At 35.5% G+C, this 22,881-nt stretch overlaps 1 protein-coding gene across 2 annotated transcripts in view; it reads right to left on the bottom strand.

The window, feature by feature from the left end:
• Positions 1–267: 267 nt before the first annotated feature.
• Positions 268–22,881, bottom strand: part of LOC6053355 (cryptochrome-1) — a 36,256-nt gene continuing 13,642 nt past the window's right edge. Inside the window, exons 1-7 of one of the 2 annotated variants that reach the window (XM_038262376.1) lie at positions 18,613–18,741; positions 17,809–18,537; positions 13,676–13,903; positions 13,535–13,604; positions 10,030–10,281; positions 9,070–9,967; positions 268–1,506 (exon numbers count right to left, since the gene is read on the bottom strand). In XM_038262376.1, coding sequence (XP_038118304.1) covers positions 397–1,506; positions 9,070–9,967; positions 10,030–10,281; positions 13,535–13,604; positions 13,676–13,903; position 17,809 — 2,559 coding nt within the window. In that variant the 5' untranslated portion in view covers positions 17,810–18,537; positions 18,613–18,741 and the 3' untranslated portion in view covers positions 268–396. Of the gene's footprint in view, positions 1,507–9,069; positions 9,968–10,029; positions 10,282–13,534; positions 13,605–13,675; positions 13,904–17,808; positions 18,538–18,612; positions 18,742–22,881 lie in introns of those variants that run through there. The other variant, XM_038262377.1, reaches the window with a different exon arrangement.

The raw sequence follows: 22,881 nt of genomic DNA, 5'->3' as shown, positions 1-22,881 counted from the left end.
TGTTTTTCCGCATACATTTTCGTGATTTTTCCCATATAAACTTCAACGATAAAAAGCGACCCCTTAACCTTAACCGATTTGGCTCAACATTGGCACAGTACCTAACTTATTATAGTTATAATGAAGCCTAAAGAATCGAGTCAGTGGAAATATCTTGAGATTTTACAAAATTTTATTTTTTTCTTGTCATCCTAATGTGCCATTTACCTTTTTCAGTTCAAAACAGTTAGACAAGGACTTTCGGACCAGAATCGTTCAACACCACCGTTCATCACTCGCGAAAAACAGTAATTTATTAGTTCAAACCGGAAACTCCCGTAACAGCATCACGACAAGTATATCAGCTTGAATAATTCTAGAAGCCTACAACTATAGCAACACAACGCAACTCGAAACCTAGTCGACCGTGGACAGTTTGTCCTCGCCACAGGGCGATTGCTGCATCGGCTGCTGCTGCTGCTGATTTTGCTGTTGCTGCAGGTCAGCAGCGTTCAACTGCTGCTGTCTCCGGTGGCATTCGGCGATCGCGTTCTGCTGTTGCCCGTCCGGGGATAACGGCTTCAGAGGTTGCTTATAACTTCCTTCGTCGAGGTTCTGGTTCTGGTTTTGCTGTTGCTGGTGATGCTGCTGTTTCTCCTGGTGAAAGTGCAGCACCGGGTCATCGTCCCGCCGGCAGCCGTAGAACTCGGTGTTCCTCATGCCATAGCCGGAGTTGAAGTTGTCCGAGTACTCCACTTTGAACTGACTGTTGTACAGATTTTCCTGGTTTCGTTCGTACTCGGACGAGCCGCCCAGCGTGGACATGCTGTTGTTGAGTTGATCTTGCAGCGTATTGAAGTGTGCATTCATTAGGTCGTCGTTGGTGGTGTTGGTGTTGGTCGAGTTGCCGGTGCTGTTGTGGTTGACCGCCATGCTCGGATTTTCCGGTTTGATGTATGCGGAACTGGCCAGTTGCTGCTGCTGCTGCTGGTGCTGTTGCTGGTGTGATAGCAGATTGTTATACTGATGATCGCCCGAGTGTTGACGACCCGGTGACCTACGCTGCTGCGACTGTTGTTGCTGTTGCTGTTGTTGTTGGTGGAGGTGGTGGTGGTGACGTTGCTGATCTTGATGCTGGTACTCGCTTTGTGCGGATGGATTGCTCCGGCACATGTAGTTTCCCGAACTGTTGACACTGGTCATGATCGTGGTCGGACTCGGACTATCGTTCAAACTGCTCGCGTTCATGTGCTGCACTTTGGCCGCGGTCATTACGCCGGCAATGGCAGATCCACCCTTCTCCGTGCCACACTCTGCGGAAGCTGGTAGGGAGCTGCTGTTGTGGGATGGGCTGCGATATTTGGCCAGCTGTTGGTACACCTGTTTGATGCGCTCCATGTTGGCCCGGCTGGCGATCGCGTGGTTCACCATCGGGAGGGGGTAGTTCTTGCCGATGATGCAACGGGCTGCCCGTTGGACACTTTCCGGGGCGTTCCAGGGCTCGTGGATGTAACGGGTTGGGAAGTTCTGGGAGAAATTGAAAAGATTATTAAATATTAAATAACTTTATCATTCACTGTCTTGAAATGTTTTAGAAAATTTATGGAATAGTTATTAATTTTGAGAGGGTTAACAGTTCATCATATTTTCTGATTAGCAGAAGGGTCGTCCTGATACTTGTCCTACAATGTACAACAAAGTTGTTACCAACATCTATCATTAAAATTTGCTACATTTTGCCTTGCATAGTAATATGTATTTCTATTCAAGTGTACATGGTTTCCAACTATGTTGCCAGATTTTTAATTTTGAAATTTCAAATAAATTTAAAAAAATGTATGAAAAAATTAGATTTTTTTTTCGCAAAAATAAACATTCTAAGCTATTCTCTGAGGCTTAGAACGATGATTATCCTTTGATTGATTAGACTCAACTCAACTCAAAATCATTTTGGATCAAAAATTCTTATACAAAAATTACATTTAACTTCTCTCTAGATTTATGTTCGCTGATATATTAATTAGAGCAACAAAACTAGAACATTTTTTTCAAAAACAAGCATTTTTTTTAATTTAATTTTAATGATGTTTGGATTTGGATGAAACTTTGTGTGTACTTTTTATATGGCCAAGAAGTCATTTTGTTCCATACAATATTGGCAACTGTTCATACAAAAAGTCTCTTCATAGATTTAACAATCTGTATCTTGAGAACGGAGTCGACAACTCTGCAAGTATTTCAAAAAATAAACGGAATAATTATATTTTCTTTATTTTTTAAAAAAAAACCTCAACATTTGAAATGGCCTTAACCCCTTTTTTCGACAATATCAAAATTGGAATTGATTCGAATGTTTTGAAAATAATGTTGTTTATTATCACAATAATTATTTTTTGACTTTAAAAATCGGACGCAAATTTGATAAGTTATTGATGAGCAATTCTCTACGAAATCGGCCGTTTTCAAACATTCTTTGATTTGACTCAAACTTTGTGGGGGCCTTCCATTTTGTGTCATTTTGTGTCATTGGTTCACTCATACAAATCTCCATACAATTTTGGCAGCTGTGCATACAAAAATGGTACGTAAATATTCGAAAATCTGCAACTTTTCAAGGAATTTTTTGATTGATTTGGTGTATTCGGCAAAGTCGTAGGTATTGATGAGGACCATTTAAAAAAAAAGATACATGGAAAAAGAATGTGTTTTTTTAATTAACTTTTTATCATTAAAAATCCAATTCCCATAATCCGTATTTTTTTTTTATTTTTGAATTTTTGTTTTGTATACGGGGACAAAACCTCGCATCTTTTAAGCTATTCAGAAGTAGGACCAACTTTTTTTCGGCGAGTTATGAAAGACACTATTTAAAAAAAAAACAGAATTTTTCGGACAAAATTTAACTTTGAATGGCTATGTTTTGAAAACGGTGCATTTTATCAAAAAAAAAAAAAAAGTTGAGTACTTTTCGATTGCAAATTCAATTTTACATTAAATAAAAAAATGTTAAACAATTTTAAGTATGTACCCCAGTATTTTTTTTTTTGGAAAAATCACTATTTAAAAAAAATAACTCGTCGGCAAAATTTTGGTCTATACTTCTGAATGGTATCAAAGATGCGGTGTTTTTTTCCCTTAAAACATATAAAAAATGTCAAACATTTTAAAAAAATACGGATTTTAGGAAATTGATTTTTTGTAAAAAAAAAGTTAATTGAAAAATCGCCATTTTTTCCGTGTATCTATTTTTTCTAAATAGTCATCATCAATACTTGTATCAACAGCTGCCAAAACTGTATGGAGATGGAAATATGGAAGGCCCCAAAAAGTTTGAACCAAATCAATAAATATAAGTTAAATACATTTCCGGGTTTGGTGGCAGTTGTTATATATTATATTTTCACAGATTGTCGAGCTTGGTCTAAAGGTGAAAAAAAGTTAAGTGAACAAAAAAATAACTTTAGGTGGCTATAACTTGAAACGGTGCACGATATCGGAATTTATCTAACGTACATTTCGATTTCAAATAAAATTTTACATCTAAACTAAAAGTAAATTTTGTTTTAACCTTTTTCAAAGTTTTTCAAAAATCTTTTTTTTTAAATGGCAACACTGCCAAATACATTTTAACCATGTTGCAACTTGTGCCATTGCCATTGCTCAAAAGATGGCATTTTTGTAGGTAATCTGAAACAAATCCAAAAATTAGAATTTTCATAAATAGTTATTAGGGGCAGGGGGGGCAGAATGGCCCATGGGGGCAGAATGGGCCACCCTTGGTTTTGGGCTTTAGAATGGATTTAGACCAACCGTAGGGCAAGGGTCTTATAGGACGTCAAATAACATCACCATACCGAAAACAAAGTTTGAATTCATTGTATTTTTCGAATTATGAGCAAAAATGTAAATTTATTGAAAAAACCACGCAAATGTTGTTTATTTCGAGGTTCTTAAATAAGCTTTCTGAAAAGTTGGATTGTTTGAAAAATGTTGTACAATGCTTATAATGTTACTAGATGCTACTACCAAGGTATGCAAACAACAACGGAACCTTCAAATCATTTAGAGGCTTGGTGGTGGAAGTGTTAAATTAAAATCCACTTGGGGGCAGAATGGACCACCCTTTTTTTGCCTTATAAAAACAATCAAAAGTTACGAAATTCGAGTTAATTGGATTATTTCGCTCCTGGTAGCTTCACAAATCACGTTTAATGCCGCGACGCCACATGTCAAACAGCTACCACGTGATTGTAAAATTTGCACCATAACAGTTTTTTTTCTTATTTGGAGGTTTAGCATACAGCTAAATAGTAACAGGATTACCATAAATGATAATTCTATAGTTCAAAAAGTAATAAAAAGTAATTTTTCATAGGCGATGCTAGTCCACGTGGTTTTGACTGTTTGACATGTGGCGTCGCGGTGTTCATCAAGCATTTATAGCATGCTAAGAAAAATTTGATGCTTCTCTGGGGAAAACCGTTGATTCCGAAAACCCCGGATGTATTGCCGTTGAGCTCGATGGGGGTTGAACGAATCGACCTGGTCTCTTAGGGAAAGTTGTTCTCCAGACGATTCCGTTCATTTCTGGCCATCCTAGAAGTTTCTACATGTTTTTCTTAAGCCTGTAGGAGCGAATGAACGAAAATTCAAAATTTCCCATAGTAAATCCCATGTAAACTTGAACTCGCTTGAGACAAGCCAGTTTTCAACCAAATGAGCTGAAATTTGGCGTGAGAGTCCCTATGGTTATGCCCTACAAGGGGAACCACACCAGAACTTGATCTGAGAACTTTTCAAAATCCGTACCCACCCTAATATTAACACTATTTTCAAAAATGTTTGTTTTGGTAAGTGACTATTTTTATGAAAGTGGTCTAACTGCATGGAAACTATGTTAGAAAGGTCCCTTAAGTCATTTCTTATCTCCCTTCAACGTTGTATTAGACGAAATGGCTTGTTTTCTAAGGTGGCCCATTCTGCCCCGCACCATGGAAAAGTAGTCGAAAAAACTTTTTTTTTTAAAGTGCACCAAAAATCAAGCAAAACAATGTAAAAGGACCAAAGTCAAAAATGTAAACAAACCAGATTTTCTCTGTAATCGATGCTAAGGGAGTTAAACTATCCCTACATATCGAGAAAAGTATGAACAATATGATGTTTCTTTGAAAAAATCGCTATTTTACATAAGGCCAAAGTCAATTACATTGTGTTTGGATTCAAAATCCTCATAGACCCTTTCCTTCTAAGGTCCAATGTGAAAACTGGGTTGTTTTGTTTTGGAATCGTGTTTGGCCCAGGGACAATCAAGATTTTGTTTGCAAACAACAATCGAAACCAACATTGGCCTTCTGCTTTAGAACCGCTATTTTGACCCAAATGAAAAATCTCAGGCATTTTTGACCAATTCTTCCCTCCAAGATGTGATTTCCCATGGTTCTGGAGATGTTTTACTTAATTAAATGAAATGCAATTTAATGCTACCGAATAAGATTATTCAGATTGCCCAAGTGTAAGTCTGCTAGCGGAACCGGCTTGGTAAAACTATATTCATGCTTTAGGTTCTTAGAGGACACCTGTAAAATGGAAAGTTTCCAGTGTCATATGAGTGGCAGGTTCTCCGACAGCCTGAACGACCAAGGCACCGGTTCTCTCGTCCGAGTTTCGCTCCAATCAATCCTCGAATATTTTATTCAGGCGGAGCTCATCCGCTGCGTACTTTGTTCACTAGATCAGCAGGGTGGAACCTATCTCCGCCAACGACTACACCAGGGATCAGCTCCGGAACAAACGGTGGCCACACGAGCGGGCCGACGGCACGAGCACCAACATTAAATTTTCGTCGCCGGAACATTGATCCGGAGTGGCAGTTGTGTCAGTGTTTGAAACGAGAACATGCTGGCCTCGGACGCGATCATAAACTCAGGTGACTGTGACTGCTTCGACGAGGAGGAGGAGGGTGTTGGTGAAGAATCGATAAAGGCAACTGTTGGGAAGAAACTGCTACCAGAAGCAGCTGCACGTGTTCTTCGTCCTTTGACAAACTTAACCGGGCCACCTCGACTGATCCGGACGAAATCCTCCACGTTCGAACACCATCTGCGACGTCTCCAATTAACGAATTAACCTTTCCACTAACAGAGATTTATTCAAAATAAATATTTCCCAGTATTTCTGGCCAAATCCTACACTCTATGATTCTAGTCAATTTCTGGTTTTTACAAACACAAAACACGCACTATTTACATAAATTTATTAAATAAACCATTTCTTTGCTATTCCATGTCGCAAGTTCCGATGAATCTACCCGTTGATTAGTACATTCGCACCGATGACTCCTTTTCCTCCTGGTTGTAGCCGGTCAATCCGTCGGTGCCATCGACCCGTAGGCAACGTACAGGTTGCAACAATCGTCTCCATCGGCATCGTGCGAAGTTCTTCCTTCCTCAAATGTCCTTACCCTTTTTCTTGGAGCACCTACCGGCAATATTTATCCAAGTTTGTGAGCTTTTTTAGCCTTCTAAGGATCACGAACTTTCCTGCCAAAAAAAAGAACTTTATTATGCACTTCAAAACTCTAAAAGTTTGAACTTACCCTTTGGAATGCAGGAATACTCGAAGTACAACAGAAATTGTAAGAAAAAACGCGATATTAACCGTTAAATTAACATAAATGAGCGAAAATATATTTTTGATTCAAACGGCCCAACACAGCCCCCTGGCACCACTGTAAACGTCTGGAACGTTTGACAGTCACCAAAACCTCGAAGAGCCCACGCATTAGTATGTGTGAAGAGCCCACCATAAACAATGCATTGGATAGAGAATGTGCATTAGTATGTGTGAAGAGCCCACCATCAACAAAGCTTTGGATGAAGTAGTATTGGTGTATTCTGATTGTTTACATCAAAATAGGGAAATGGCGAACGCGAAAGAGGTTAACCAAAAATAATATTTTGGTGTAATTTTTTTACAAAATTCGATTGAAGTGGTCACGCGAGTGGTCCTGTTTATCTAGGGCAGATTTCCGGACATATTATGTGTGTGTATGAGGCCGGATTCAAAGGAGCTCTTGAATCGGATGGCGGGATGAGCAGCCGGAGAAGCAGGAGTAGTTTTATCCAATTTAAAGCAAAAATCCGCTTCGACCGGGAACATCTGGGACCGAGGATCAAAAATTTCCAACATTCTTTAAAGAGTCCTGGACATGCAGCAAGTGTAACGTGTGAAAAAGAACATAATTAAAAAAAACGTCTCTACACTTTGTTTATTTTTCAAAATCTGACAGTAGACACCGTGCTTTTCTTCTTTGTTTTCTTGATGTTCGTTATCGAATATTTTGGTTTCATAAACATGGCGGCAGTGACAGAGGGCTGGCCCAACACGAAAACGAAATTTGTTTTGGATTGGCCTTCGAGGCCAGAAAACAAAACAATAACAAAAACAAATCCTGCCGTCGTGTTTGGTCGTTTGACATAAGGCCCAAATGGAAAATGAAACACGCCAATGTTTACAAAGGCTCTAAAACGCAAAGGGCTTAATCCGAACCCGCATGTTGATAACTTTTTTTCAGGCCTATGTTATTTTTTCATCAATTTTAAAGGAATAATCACCTTTTTGCATAAAATTGAATATGGAGATGCATAACACATCTAGTTTCACGCATTTTATTTGAATGATAATCACAGTTGGCCAATTATGTCCGAAATAGGAATTGAAAAACCAACCGCAGATTTCATCCTCGTTTTTCTCAATGTTTTGAAAAATGAGATTGGACGTTTTACAATGTTTTGCTTGAAATAGTTTTAATCGAAAAATTTTCATCAAACCAGTATACAACATTGAAGGGAACATCCCAAAGCATAAGCCTACTATACTGAATTCATAAATTTGTATGTTTTTCTATGGTTTTTTGCGCATTTTACTTAGGCGGGCCATTCTGCCCCCCCTGCCCCTATGCGCATTTTTTTTGTGAGTGAAAGTCCAATTTTAAAAATGGTCATTTTTTGGAGTGTAACTTTTTTTTCTAAAAGTGCTAACTTTTCCGAAGACACCTAAGGCTGATACAAATTTTATTTAAAGTTTTTGTCTCCCACCCCAGTTGGCCCAAAAATCAGGGAGCAAAACAATTTTTTTTTTCAAAAAACATCAATAGAAATTTAAGTGCAATCAGCTTAAATCAATTTAAAATGCATTCCCTTGCGTTCAGAATCATTTTTAGCATGTTTGGGTTGATTTAAAAATCTCTTGATTTTTCGAAAATGTTCAATTTTTTTTTTCGTTGAAATTTTTGCTTTCGTCAAATCTTACATTTTTTGAAAACAAATGATTGCAAAACAACTTAACTATAGTGTAAAATGCATTTTAAAACACTTTTTAAAATTATTTATATTCGGTCCTTTTCGGTACTGGGACCTGGTCAGGACCTAGTCGCTTTTGTAATTACATTTTTCTTAAATCTAAGAGCAATTACAGAGGATCTGTGTGTAAATGTTAGTGGGAGGATTTTAAAACACTTTTTGCATCCAGTAGTTGACAGTATGGCTTGTTATAATTTTTATATTTTTTTAATTTTTTTTATTTTTTTTTGATGTTTTTTTAGTTTTTACCAAACCAAAAACTGCAAAAAATAATTATTTTCAGAAAATTGTTCATAAGGTTGATTTCTCTCCCAACCCGCAAAAGTCTCTTTCTCGATTTTCGCGAAACTTTGGTCTAAGGAGTAATGTTTGTCCATGATCGCACATCCAGGGTCCATTTTTTGTTAACTTTTTGTGGGTTTTCTCTGAAACTATTTTTCCTATTTTTTTCAGCTCGAATCCTTGTAGTGGTGAATAATGTTGTCATATGGACTTTTGAATTTCATAACTGTGTGCCAAAACATAATCTGGGGCATATTAAAAATTATCGCATATATCTAGACTTTTTTGAATACATTTTTTTGAAACACAATAGCTTAGAGGACCTTTAAAAAAACTCTAGATATATACTTATTTTGAAACAAAAAATAGTCACTTGAAATAAGTCAAATTATCAAACCCATGTTTTTCTAAAAAAAACCTGAAAAATATCATTTTAAGCAAGGCTCACCTTCAACACCGGCAAATACCGCCGGATATAATCCCCATTCGGATCCGCCTTCCGTCCAAACTTGACCGGACAGTAGCAGTGGAAGAACTGCTGAAAAAAGGACGAACACGACAGCCACATCCACATGCCAGCATTCACCGACCAATCCGCGTCCAGCAGCAGCTCCTCAAATACCTTCATACCCTCCTCCCACGAGATCCAGAGGTCACCCCGGGTGAGGAAACAGGCCACAGCATGCCGGGCCAGGTGATGAATCCAACCTTCCTCGCGCAGTTGCGTCATAATGGCGTCGATCCAGGGAAATCCGGTCTGGCCGCTGGCCCACTTGGCCAGTGCTTCCGCGTTCCGATCCCACGGAATTTGCACGCAGATCGGATTGCCGGCCATCTTGTCAAAGTTTGGATTCTTGGTGGCCGCACAGTAGAAGAACTCCCGCCAGAAGAGTTGCCCGTGCAGCGAGAGTGGCGGATACGCCTTTTTGATTTTCTTGTACAGATCAGTCAGTTGGTAGTAGAACAGGCGAGTGCTGAGACATCCGAACCGGAGGTACGGGGACAGCCCGGTCTGACTGGCCAGCAGCGATTGTGGGGTCATTTTGGGCCGTCCAAAGGACGCTACCCACGCCTTACGTTCCAGATGCCGCTCGAGTCGGGCCAGCGCTTCCGTTTCACCGCCCACCCAAATGGGCGGTTTGAGACCTTCGGTTTCGAAGCCCAACTCCTCCAGCGTTGGCACGCCGTACTTGTCGTCGTGGTCATCACACTGGGGTGTAACGGCGCGTCCAATGGCGGCCAACGTGATCGCCGGCTCGGGCTGCGGCGGAGCGTCCATCGAGGCGATGATCGCTTGGAACTGGTTGTAGGTCAACGGGGCCCGGCCGTTGTTCTTTTCGATGATTCTACGGAGAGAAATTCAAAAGTTAAGCATTCAAAGATCCTTAAAAATCCGTTTTGTACCAACCTCTCCAGCTTGTACAGGGTGTGCGAGACGGCCGAAATGACGTCGATGTTCAGCTCCTTGCACATCTCGGAGATGTTGTGGTCACGCACCTTCCCGAACGGTTCCGGGTCCTCCTCGAAGGTCAGACATGTCGTGCCCCACTCCTTGAACAGCTTGGGCAGAGCATCGGCCGGCTGGCCCCGGATCACAAAGAGGCGCGAGTTTAGTTGGCGCAGATTCCGGTCCAGATCTTCGAGGCACTGCAGCAGGAATCTGGGCAAAAGAGTGAAAAGAAAGAAAAAAATGGGACTCATGGTGGTCATTTGGGATTCAAAACGTGCGAACGGTGACTGTGCGTTTTGGGGTAAATTGTTAATTGTGGTTCAAATCTAAGGGTGTCAGATATTTTTTTCCACGTCATAATAATTCTCAATTCATTAACTCATGTCTTCAAAGTAACAAAGTGCCTCGAAATCCCACAAAATTCAAGATACATAACGGTTTTAGACTTTTTCACTCAAATGGGCAAATGCGTAAGCTGCTACTGAACAGACGGAAAAACTGTACGTTACGACGAGCATAACCAAAGCCTCACATTGATCGCCACGTGACTTTGGGCTCACTACGAACTCTCGCGCAACAGAATGACTCTCTTCTCCACCTCCTCCCACACACACAGTTTACACAATTATCGCCGAGAGGTACAGACAGTCAGTCGCTATACCTATAGCGTAAACAGATTCCGGTCAAATGAGGAAGTAGCATGGTACTATTGAAGGGAAAGTTTATATTACGTTGTTTATGGTCCGCCCTATATCACGTGTACCATTTTTACTCATCATTTTCTTCTGAACGTAACATTTCTTTTGAAAAATAATGTATTGTTTCCTGATGAACAATAAATTTTATGATTTTCAAATAAAAGCTTAAAGCTTGTACAAAAAAATATGAAGACATAACGCTCAAAAATATTGACAGTTTGCTTTGCGGGTGGCAAAATTTCAAGCCTAAATTGGGATTTTTAGTGAAACTTCCAATAAAACGTTTGCCGTGTCAAAAAACAAAACAGTCTTGAAAAGTATTACTTTAAAATACAAGTGCTGAAAATTACAACTTTAAAGCACTCACTTGTGTGCTGAAAAATAAAGCTTATCAGCACTTGTATTGAAAAGTAATATTTTTCGATTATGTTATTTTGATGCAAGAAAGAAGGCCGTTTCGTCATTCAAAAATGAAGAAGCTATTACACTACCGCAAACAAACAAACAAACAAAATCGCCCTTTTTCTTGTTTGACAGTTCGCCAAACCCGCAAACAAGGCAAAATGTATGCAGGCTGACGTTTGTACAAACAAATTTAGGCAAACAAACAAAGCAGGCAAACTGTCAAATAGTGCGAGTTTGTTTATTTGTTTGCCTTAGTGAAATAGCTCCTTAACCTGAAAAGCAAGTAGTTTCACAGCGGCATTGCAAAAGGTACTTTTCAGTACTATTATATTTGCCAGAAGAGTAATTCCAGCCCAAAACAGGTTTTTTTTTGGTACTTTTTTCGCGACCCTCTCCGATTTCAATGAAACTTTATAAACATGTTATCCTACGCTTATATAAGCCATTTTTGTGTATATGGAGCCTGTTACACTCGAAAATGACATTTGAGAAGGGCGTAAGTGTTTTAAATATTTTTGTATTTCGTAATTTAAATATTGCTGTATCTCGAAGCCGTTTCATCGTATCAAAAAGTGGTCAAAGACAAATTTGTAGGAAATTGGACGGGCTTTCCGAAAAAAATACACTGAAAGAAAAAAAAACACTTTTATTAGATTTTTTGATTTTGAAGTTTAAAAGTCAAATTTGAGGGTGAGCCCACGATTTTTTTTCGTTCAAAATTTTTGTGAAAATAGCCTAAGATGTAACAAAAAGACTCACGAAAAATGCAACTCACCTAAAAAAGACAAAAATCATTTACTGAAACTGTTTTTTCAAAAGTGCTCTAAACATCAAAATTTTCAAAAACTGAACACGAGAGTCGATTCTCTAGACAATTATACATAAAAGTCTTTATATTGACCATTGTTCTAAGTACAATCCTTGTAAAGTTACAGCGGTTTTAAAAATATAAATGTTGAAAAAATAGGTTTTTTGATGATTCTGTTCATCCAATTGAAAAGCTGTCAAAGGCAAACTTATGGGAAATTGGACGAGCTTTCCGGTAAAAATATTTTCGAGACTGAAAAATCAAGTCTGTCTTATAGAAAATGCCAAAAACCACCAAAAAAGCTGTATTTTCAACATTTTTATGTTTAAAACCGCTGTAACTTCGCAAGAATGGACTTAGGACAATGGTCAATATGGAGACTTTTAAGTAAAATTATCTGGAAAATCGATTCCCACTATCGGTTTTTGAAAATTTTGACGTTTAAACCACTTTTCAAAAAAACAGTTTCATTAAATGATTTTTGTATTTTTTTAGGAAAGACATACCGTCTTGCATTTTTCGTGAGTCTTTTTGTAACATTTTAGGCTATTTCCTCAAAAATTTTGAACGAAAAAAAATCGTGACATCACCTTTAAATTTAAGTTTTAGACTTAACAATCAAAAAATCTCATAGATGTGGCGTGTATTTTTGTTTCAGTGTTTATTTTTTTCAGAAAGCCCGTCCAATTTCCTACAAGTTTGTATTCGACCACTTTTTAATACGACGCGACGGCTTCGAGATACAGTAATTCTTAAATTACAAAATACAAACATATTTAAATACCTTACGCCCTTCTCAAATGTTATTTTCGAGTACTATTGACTCCATATACACAAAAATGGCTTATATAGACCTAGGATAACATGTCTACAAAGTTTTATTGAAATCGGAGAGGGTCGGGTACAAAAGTACCAGAAAAATTCCTTATTTGAGCTGGAATTGCTCTGTAAAATCAAACCCATAGCCTATTGTGATAATTGTTACGATACAAAAAAAAAATTGTACAATTGTACAATTCAAAACACATATGTTCTGCCAAAACATACCGATGTCTCCAAAAAATTAGCTTCTGTTTCTATCTCGGTTACATTCAAATTATGAAATTTTGTTTCTTTCAAGAACCAAACCATATTTATTTAAGGTAATTGTGCAGAAATTCTAAAAATAGATGCTATTTTATATTCAACACCATAAAACCACATAACAGTGAATTTTATCGAATCGTGGCAGTGCCGGATTCTGAAGGCCTACCAGTATTGAAATTAAAACTATTTTAAATTCATCTATTTTGGAACCGTCTAGACCGGCTGCTAAAACGTTATTATTATACGCATCCAAACTGCTCTATCTTTCACGCAAAAAAAAAATGCTAAGAAACTAGTTAAGCTCATAAAATACATTCATAATTTTGGCATGATGCGAAAGTTGAACGAACTAAGTTCGATATGATGAATATTATTGCAAAACGTGAAACGTAAACGTTGAAACGTTTGTTTTGGCTAACCCTGTAAATAACAACAAAAAGACGTTCTTAATTAGTAAATAACTTACCTCCACTTGTTGATGCCAACATTGGAGCTTCCGGCAAACCAGGGATCAATTACGAACACACACCTTAATGCTGTGGAAAAATTTACTCGTTAGTAAAAAATAACTCGTTGCTGAAAAAATAACAACAATAATCAAACTTACAAGCAGCATCTTTGAGGCCTTCCCGTAGGGCGGGATTGTCGTGCAGCCGGAGCCCCTTCCGGAACCAGTGGACGGTGTGTTTTTTGGGCAGGTGCTGTTGGGACGAAGAGTTGTTGTTGCCACTGCCGCCGCCACCGCCACCACCTCCGTTGCCACTGTTGTGAGACTTTTGTGACTGTCGATGGGACAGACTGTGCTGGAGCTGTTGCTGCTGTTTGGTCATTCCCACTGTCGAAATGAAGAATTGGAAATATTGATTTAATTTAAGCTTTTTTTTTATTTTTACTATATTTTTTCCTTTTTTAGGATTTGAAAAACTAATTTCAAATTTCGAAATAAAAAATATCACAAATGCATTATGCATTGTAATGGTACAAAAAATTATCAAAAAAGTGTAAATAAAAAAAAACGATGCGGAAAAACGATATTCACAACAAATTTGGGTACAAAAAGTGATATCGTAAGTCCAGATTTTTTAACAATTGTCCCTCCAACGCCTAGAGCAGTGTTTCTCAACCTTTTGCGATCCATTCCCCCCTTGACTGGTTTGCAAGAACTTCATTCCCCCTCCCATTATTTTTATTTTACTGGTACACAAATATAATTACATTTTTTTAGGTTTGCAAAAAGATAAAAAAAATTCTTAGCAAATTAAAGTGTAAATTACGCATTAAACTAAATAAATACAATTATAAAATATGTACAAATATTAAATAAAATTAATAATTATCTGCAGCAAAAGACAGATTACTCAAAAATATGTGAAGAATTCAAACAATCTTAAATAATATTTGAACAACTTTTTTTCAATTTCCAATTATTGATCAAAAAGATATTCTTGTTAAAATGTGTACAAAAATCTCACAGAAACCAGCAAAAAAAAATCGGTCACAAACAAATCTGCTTGTGTTTAAAAGAAAATACTAATGCCTGAAAAATATTTAAAAAATCTTTTTTTCAACATTAATAATTATTTTTTGGAAAAAAAAAACAAACATTGTTATTACTAATCAAAGAAACTGAAAGTTGCAAACAATGTGTCACATAATGATTTAAGACATTGAATTTCTATTGAACCCTCATTCTCCCCTAGAATGGCCAAATTCCCCCCCGGGGGGGGGGAATTCCTCACCGGTTGAGAAACACTGGCCTAGAGCTATTTGGTTAGTGTAAAAATCAAGGAAAAGTAGTAAAAGGTTAAATTTTGGTAAAATAATGGACAAAATGCTTCACTTTTTCCAAGAAACCTAAAATCTGTGCAAAAAACTTTAAATTAAAGTTTAAATTGAGCATGATGAGCATTTCTTTACACATAAACTCGTTTTTTTAATTTATATATTATTTTTAAAAATCTTTTCACTTGCTGATTTCTTAATATTAGCTCATTGCAAAATCCACAAAAACTAATTTCCTAAACTAAACTATTTTGATAAAAACAAGAAGATAAAATAATTCAAGATTGATTTTCAAAATTGTGCAACCAAAACTATTACAAATTAAACAATTTATTTTCCAGCAAAAAAACTAACGAGATCATTCTTTCTATTATTTTTTTGAAAGTTATTTAAAGTTTTTGTTCCCTTTGCTCTGGTCAAAATCGACAGAGGGGCAAAAAAAAGCAATTCTGTACGAAATCGTTTTTTTTTTTAATTTATATTTTTTTAATTTTTTAATCCGGCTAAAACTTTTTGGTGCCTTTGTTATGCCCAAAGAAGCCATTTTGCATCATTAGTTCGTTCATATAATTTTCCATACAAATTTGGCAGCTGTTCATACAAAAATGATGTATGAAAATTCAACAATCTGTATATTTTGAAGAAATTTTTGGATCGATTTGGTGTCTTCAACAAAGTTGTAGGTATGAATAAGAACTACACTGAAAAAAAATGATACACGGTAAAAAAATGTGATTTTTAATTAAACTTTTTGTCACTAAAACTTGATTTGCAAAAAACACTATTTTTATTTTTTTATATGTTTTAGGGGAAATAAATAACAACTTTTCAGCAATTTCATGGCTGTGCAAAAAAAAATTTGACCGAGTTATAAATTTTTGAATCAATACTGTATTTAAAAAAAATCGAAATATTGGTCGCAAAAATTTGTCAACTTCATTTTCCGAAATACAATCAAATTTGCAATCAAAAAGTACTCTAGTAAAATTTTGATAAACTGCACCGTTTTCAAGTTAAATCCATTTTCAGGTAACTTTTCTAAAAATAGTCGCAGTTTTTAATTTTTTTAAATTAGTGCACATGTTTGCCCAATTTTTGAAAAAATATTTTCGAAAAGAGAAAATTCTCTATATTTTGCTTTTTTGAACATTGTTGATACGACCCTTAGTTGCTAAGATATTGCCATGCAAAGATTTAAAAACAGGAAAATTGATGTTTTCTAAGTCTCACCCAAACAACCCACCATTTTCTAACGTCGATATCTCAGCAACTAATGGTCCGATTTACAAAGTTAAAATATGAAACATTCGTGAAATTGTTCGATCTTTTCGAAAACAATATTTTCAAAAAGTTTAAATCTAGAATAACATTTCAAAAGGGTTAAACATTCAATATTACGCCATTTTAAAATGTAAGTCTTGATTTCAATGTTTGAAAATATTGTTCTCGAAAAGAACGGACTTTTTTTTCAAAAAGTACATGTTTGCCCACCAATTTAAAAAAAATAAAAACTGCAACTATTTTCAAAAAAGTTTTCTAAACATGGCTTTAACTTGAAAACGGTGCTCTTTATCAAAATTTCACTAGAGTACTTTTTCATTGTAAATTCGGTCAAAGATTTTTTGCACAACCTGGAAATTTCAGAAAAGTTGGCATTTTATGTCCCCTAAAACATATCAAAAATTAAAAATAGTTTTTTTTTGCAAATCAAGTTTAAGTGATAAAAAGTTAAATAAAAAATCACCAAAAAAAAAATACCGTGTATAATTTTTTTCAGTGTAGTCCTTATCCAATTCATTCAAAAGATACAGATTTTTGAATTTTCATTTGTATGGACAGCTGCCAAATTTGTATAGAAAATTGTATGGACAAACAAATGATGCAAAATGGCTTATTTGAGTATACCAAAGGCACCAAAAAAGCTTCTGCCGGATAAAAAAATACAGAAAAAATCGAATGATCGAAATCTGAGCGAATTGCTCAAAAAGTAGATTTCAAATTTCAAGCCTGTTTTTCAAAATTTGTTGGCAAAAAGTATCACAAATTGCTGTATATATCATAAGATTTACGATTATATAAAAAAAAATGCAAGACATCAATGAATTTATGAAAATATTTTTTTTAGCTTTTTCGTCAGCTGACCCAAAATTTAAAATTTCTAAAACGATTAAAAAGTTTTTAATTTAAAAAAAACTACATAACTAAACCATTATGCATTTTTATGCAAGATTTTTTTCAACGAAAATGTAAATTTTCATTAATATTTTTTCTTGCCCCCTGATTTTTGAAGAAAACTTTGAAAGTTTGGTGAGCACAAAAACTTGGAATAAAATTTGCAGTGGCCAAATAAGGTCAATGAATAACATCTTTAAACAATATTTTGAGATACGTAAATAGCTGCATTGTTCGAAATCAGAAAAAAAATTAAACGTGTGCGAAAAAAATAATGTTTTGTGGATTTTTAACAGCCTTTAAAATAAAATAAATTGATAGTTTTAATAGAAATAGCATAAAACTTATTGTTTTTAGAGTCATAAATTTATAAGATTAAAAAAAATATAAATTTCTGGAACAAATGATGGCTTAACACTTCTTTCAGCATCAGTTTTTCGTGATTTTTTTTTTTTTCATTTTCTTCATCAAAAATTGTTTACCCCTGCGTAAGAGTTTAAGATGTAATATTGTCATTCTAAATTTAATTTTGGATGCAAATTTAAATTTGCAATTAAAAATGACTTCACACACTATCTGAAAATGATCACTGTTTTGCAATTTCAAAATTCTTTATTAAAGAAAGAACCCCAGCAAAAAATAAAATAAATTCAAGCTGAGAAAATTTCCATTATTTTTTTTCTAACTTTTTCAATCGAAACACTTATTTTGGACGTTATCAAAGGATGCGCTTTTAGCTTTAAACAAACGAACACGTCAACCATGCGCCTTCATTTAAGAACTTACTTGTGCTTTTTGCAGCTTTTCGCTTTATTTGTAATCCAGTGAGGAACTGTAACTTTCACTACGTATTTCACTACTTATTTAACACTGTTATTGTTCATCCACTTATTATTTAAGTTCTTCAAACAGCAAAGTTTACTCATTTTTGTAAATTTCCTTCATTTGATTGACACTTTACGTTTTGATTTTTCCACATTTGTCCCAAAATGGTCGACTCACTAATCCACACTCATGCCACAAGTAAGTACAGCTTGTATCAGTTGTTGGCACTACTGAGAAGATTGCATCATCACCAGATCATCGCCGTCATATTCACTGCGTGCTACGTCGTGCAACTCATACACAATAACGGCCCATCAAACGAGTACCAACAAAACAGTCAGCAAATGCACTTTGGTTTGCAAATTAACGACGTACCGTTTGTTGGTTTTTTGTATTATTTTTTTCACTGCACTTAGTACACCTCTTAGTACGTGGTGGTCGACGTAGTCGTCGTCTCCGCGCTAGTGTGCACAACAATACAGCTGGAATATTTGCTCAAATAGTTCCACTACACACGTTAATACCACCAAGGGCGCGCAATTTACAGGGTATTACAGCAAACGGAACACATGCACCACTATAGTGCACTAATCTATAGAACTGCAACTAATTCCGCGCCGTTGAATGCACTTTTGCTGAACGTGTTTCTTTATCACTGTTGACTCAGTGTTTGGCACATCCTAATGAAACCTGGAAGAAGAGGAAGAAGAAAACAAACTCATTACAATTAAATTCAACAACAAAAATAAAGCAATAACTCCGTACGCGAAGACGACACCAGAAGCCCTCGGAATGCTCATCGTAAGTAACGAACGTCTCGAATGTTCTCTGGAACTAACTGCTACGAGCTCGGGCAGTAGAAACTGCTCAATTCCTACTAAACATACAGACAACATATCACGGAGAGTAGGCGACCCTTGTGAGGCTTCAAGAGTAGTGGACGGTGTCTATTTAGGATATTTTCCTTTAAAATTCATTATTCAAAAGAAACTTAGCAGAAAAGCTTTCATGTTCAATTTGAGTTTTTTGTTTATTTAACATCAAATTTTAACATAACAATAAAAAAAACATTTTCACGGGAACCACTATCCCAAAATACAAAATTTCTTAGAAATTTCACGGATTGTTTACAAATTACAAATTCAAAAATCAAAAAATAATCAAATTATTCGCTCTACAGCAGGCCTGCCCATTGGCAGTGCCCAACCTTTTCGGCTCAATTTTCACATTTTTGATCGTCAAAATTACAATTGTTGATTTTTTCATGGTTTCTTTGATGGAATCGGTTCTCAGATGTCCAGTGAACATAACTTTGATATAAGTATGGAAACAAATTTTTGCAGGTCGTTTTTATGTAAGTTTTACGTGAAAAATTGGTCCGGCCCGCGGGCCGGATTGATTTTTGACGTAAAATGTAGATAAAAACAACTTGTATAAATATTTTTTCAAACTTTTGGTAAAGTTATGTTCACTGGTCATCTGAGAACCGATTCCATCAAAGAAACCATGAAAAAATCAACAATTGTAATTTTGGCGATCAAAAATGTGAAAATTGAGCCGAAAAGGTTGGGCAGGCCTGCTCTACAGCATTGCAATTGCATTGCATTGGGCGGAAACCCACCTCTAATCCCATTAAATTGAAACCGCTGTTTTTTTCTTCTGAAAAAAAATCACAGGAATCATTTGGCGCATAGCAAACCCACCGGAAATGACGGGAAAGGGTCCATTTTGCCCCATTTGTCCTAAAAATTTGAATTTTCTTGATTTTCACTCTACAAGTTAACCATATTAACAATTATAGGATATCTATATACTTATTTTGATGTAAAATTAGCAGGAGAATCGAATGGTGACATTTTCGAGCCATTTGGAGTGACCCATTTTGCCCTATAAGCCCTTTTTGGCGAATTTCGGTAAATTTACTCCTTTTTAAAGCATTTAGCGTAGGAATTTCGTAAACTTATTTCTACTATGCGTGCAAAATCGGCACAAGAATCAAATAATGCTTATTTAGGATCATTCATCATAACCCGTTTTACCCCACGGGCCATTTTTTCCAATTTTTCCTAATTAAATTTATTTATAACTGTTTTGCGTAAAATTTTAATAAACTAATCACTGTTATTTGTATAAAATGGCCATGAGAATTGAAAGACACTATTTTGGAATTATTTGAAACTTCCTATTTTACACCATGCCCCCTTTTTAAAATATCTCATATAATTTGAATTGTTTTTCGAAGCAATTTTCAAAATATGGTGATAGATTAATTACTTTGTAATGCGTAAGATGACCAAGTGAATTAAATATTTATATTTTGGAATTGTTTGAAATAGCCCATTTTACCCTATTTGCCCTCTCATCATGCTTAGGCAATTTAGTTCCCTTTAGAAACTATTTGCGTACAATACTTATTGAATAATGACAATTATCTATGTTTTATGGACAGAAGAATTGAACATAGGAATTTTGAGATTACTTTGAACTGTAAATGATCAGTGCATCCTGATCGTTCTCAATGTAAACATCAACAGCCAGTCCAGAATAAACAGTTTGTAACTGAATTAATAAATACAAAAATCTTAATTTATTAACTCCTTTAAAACATAAAATGTCCTGCCCGTGTGGATCAATCGGACCGCGCTCTAGATTCACAATCCAGAGGTAGCCGGTTCGAATCCCGCGGCGGGCGCTCTAAAATTCTTTGTGTAAATATGGGTATTCGGCGCCGTCGCTCCGTGCCATACTCCATACACTTAGGAGCCCAGGGCGGCGAAGTCCTTGTAGATAAAAAGGAAGACACTAGTGGTTGGTACTAGCAATAGTGGCCGACAGCTATAAAGTCAACTACGTTTTTAAAACATAAAATTAAATGTGATGGAATAAAAACTTGATTAATCGATCTTCATAACCTTAGTGGATCAACCTAAGCAATCTATTTATCAAGCTTCAAAAATATATGTATTGTAGGGATCACAGCAATTCAATCAGCAATATTTTAAGTGAATAAAAAAATATATTTGGTTTTGTTTTAATTAATAGAACCTTAATTTCAACGAAAAACTAAGGTGTAAATAAAAAAGATTTCCAGTGAATTTTAATTATTTCAAACTGAGAAAAACATAATTTAACCATATAAATAGATAATGCAATGTTATTTTCAATGGTTTTTTTTTATTCTACTATTTTTTTCGAAGAAGTGATTGATAAATTTTAGGACTTTCTTTTCCACAGAAATCAATTCACTAATTGAAGGATTTTACAAGAATTTGCAAATATTGAATGCGTAATATTGAATGTTTGGCCCTTTTGAAATGTTAGTCTTGGTTTAAAAAAATTGAAAATATTTTTTTCGAAAAGATCGATTTCACGAATGTTTCATATTTTAACATTGAAAATCGGACCATTAGTTGCTGAGATATCGACATTAGAAAAGGGTGTATTGTTTGGGTGGGACTTAGAAAACATCAATTTTCCTGTTTTTAAACCTTTGCATGGCAATATCTCAGCAACTAAGGGTCGTATCAACAAAGTCAAAAAATGAAAAATATAGAGAATTTTCTCAGCTCTTCAAAAATATTTTTTTCAAAAGTGGGCAAACATGTGCACTAATTTAAAAAAAAAATGAAAAACTTCGACTATTTTCAAAAAAGTCACCTAAAAATCAATTTAACTTGAAAACGGTGCACTTTATCAAAATTTCACTGAAGTACTTTTTGATTGCAAATTTGATTTTACATCGAAAAATAAAGTTGAAAAATTTTTGCGACCAATTTTTCGATTTTTTGAAAAAAAACAGTATTGATTCAAAAATTTATAACTCGTTCAAAGATTTTGTGCACAACCTGGAAATTTCTGAAAAGTTGGCATTTGATGTCATCTAAAACATATAAAAAAAATAAAAATTGTGTTTTTTTGCAAATCAAGTTTTAGTGACAAAAAGTTAAATAAAAAATCAACAAAAAAAATTTTACCGTGTATCAGTGTAGTCCATATCCAAACCTACAACTTTGCCGAAGACACCAAATCGATCAAAAAATTCCTGCAAAAGATACAGATTTTTGAATTTTCATACATCATTTTTGTTTGGCCAGCTGCCAAATTTGTATGGAAAATTATATGGACAAACTAATGATACAAAATGGCTTCTTTGGGCATACCGAAGGCACCAAAAAAGTTTCAGTCGGGTTAAAAAATACAAAAAAAAATCGAATGACCGAAATCTGAAAGAACTGCTCACCTTGCACTATTGCAATAAAAAATATGATAACACAAATTTTGCCTCTCGATTTGAAAAATAAAATAAAAATTTAAACGTAGCCGTTTATAAATTTAGTTACTTTCGGAATTTAATACCCTAAAATCAATTAAAAAAAGAAAATTCAACTGTACGCAGAAAAACAAAATAATTACAAAATACTTATCAAAAGCTCACCGCAATCCATCAAACCCCGGAACTGCACGAGGTTACCCCGGCTTCCTTCATACACATAAACAAAGCTTCTCTGATACCATACAAAGCACGATAGATTGATGTTACGCAATAAAGGAATGAGGGTGATAATCGGTCCAAGGCATGCTGGCACCACTGGCGGACTGTTTGTGCACTTGCGATAACTACTTCTGCAACAATTTGTTTTTTTTTTTTAATTTTTATTGCTCCTTTTTACAATTAAAAAAATTGCTTTCATAATTTATATTTTCCATCTGAAATTTAATTTTCTCTGAGCAAATTCAATTGTTACGAGTTCAATTCGACATTTAAACTGATATTTGAAACTTATTAAATGTCATTGCGCCATTTGGCATTTTTCTATTGGCCGCCCCTTTACCAACGGCAATAAAGTAAGTTTTAACAAGTGGTTCGACACGAGCAGAAGCCAGACTCCAGAGGAAACCTGTGTACTCAGAAATGTTTGGTTACGTGACTATTTATCCAACTCAAACCATGCTATATACTATGGATCTTTGTGAAACGCACTGAGAAAAGTTAAACCTAAATCGCAATTCAAAAGCCAAATCATTGGAAAGCGT

The sequence above is a fragment of the Culex quinquefasciatus genome, chromosome 3 (assembly GCF_015732765.1).
Source record: "Culex quinquefasciatus strain JHB chromosome 3, VPISU_Cqui_1.0_pri_paternal, whole genome shotgun sequence".
NCBI classification, from domain to species: domain Eukaryota; kingdom Metazoa; phylum Arthropoda; class Insecta; order Diptera; family Culicidae; genus Culex; species Culex quinquefasciatus.
The sequence above is the reverse complement of the archived record's forward strand: the minus strand, read 5'-3'. Positions and strand labels throughout refer to the sequence as shown.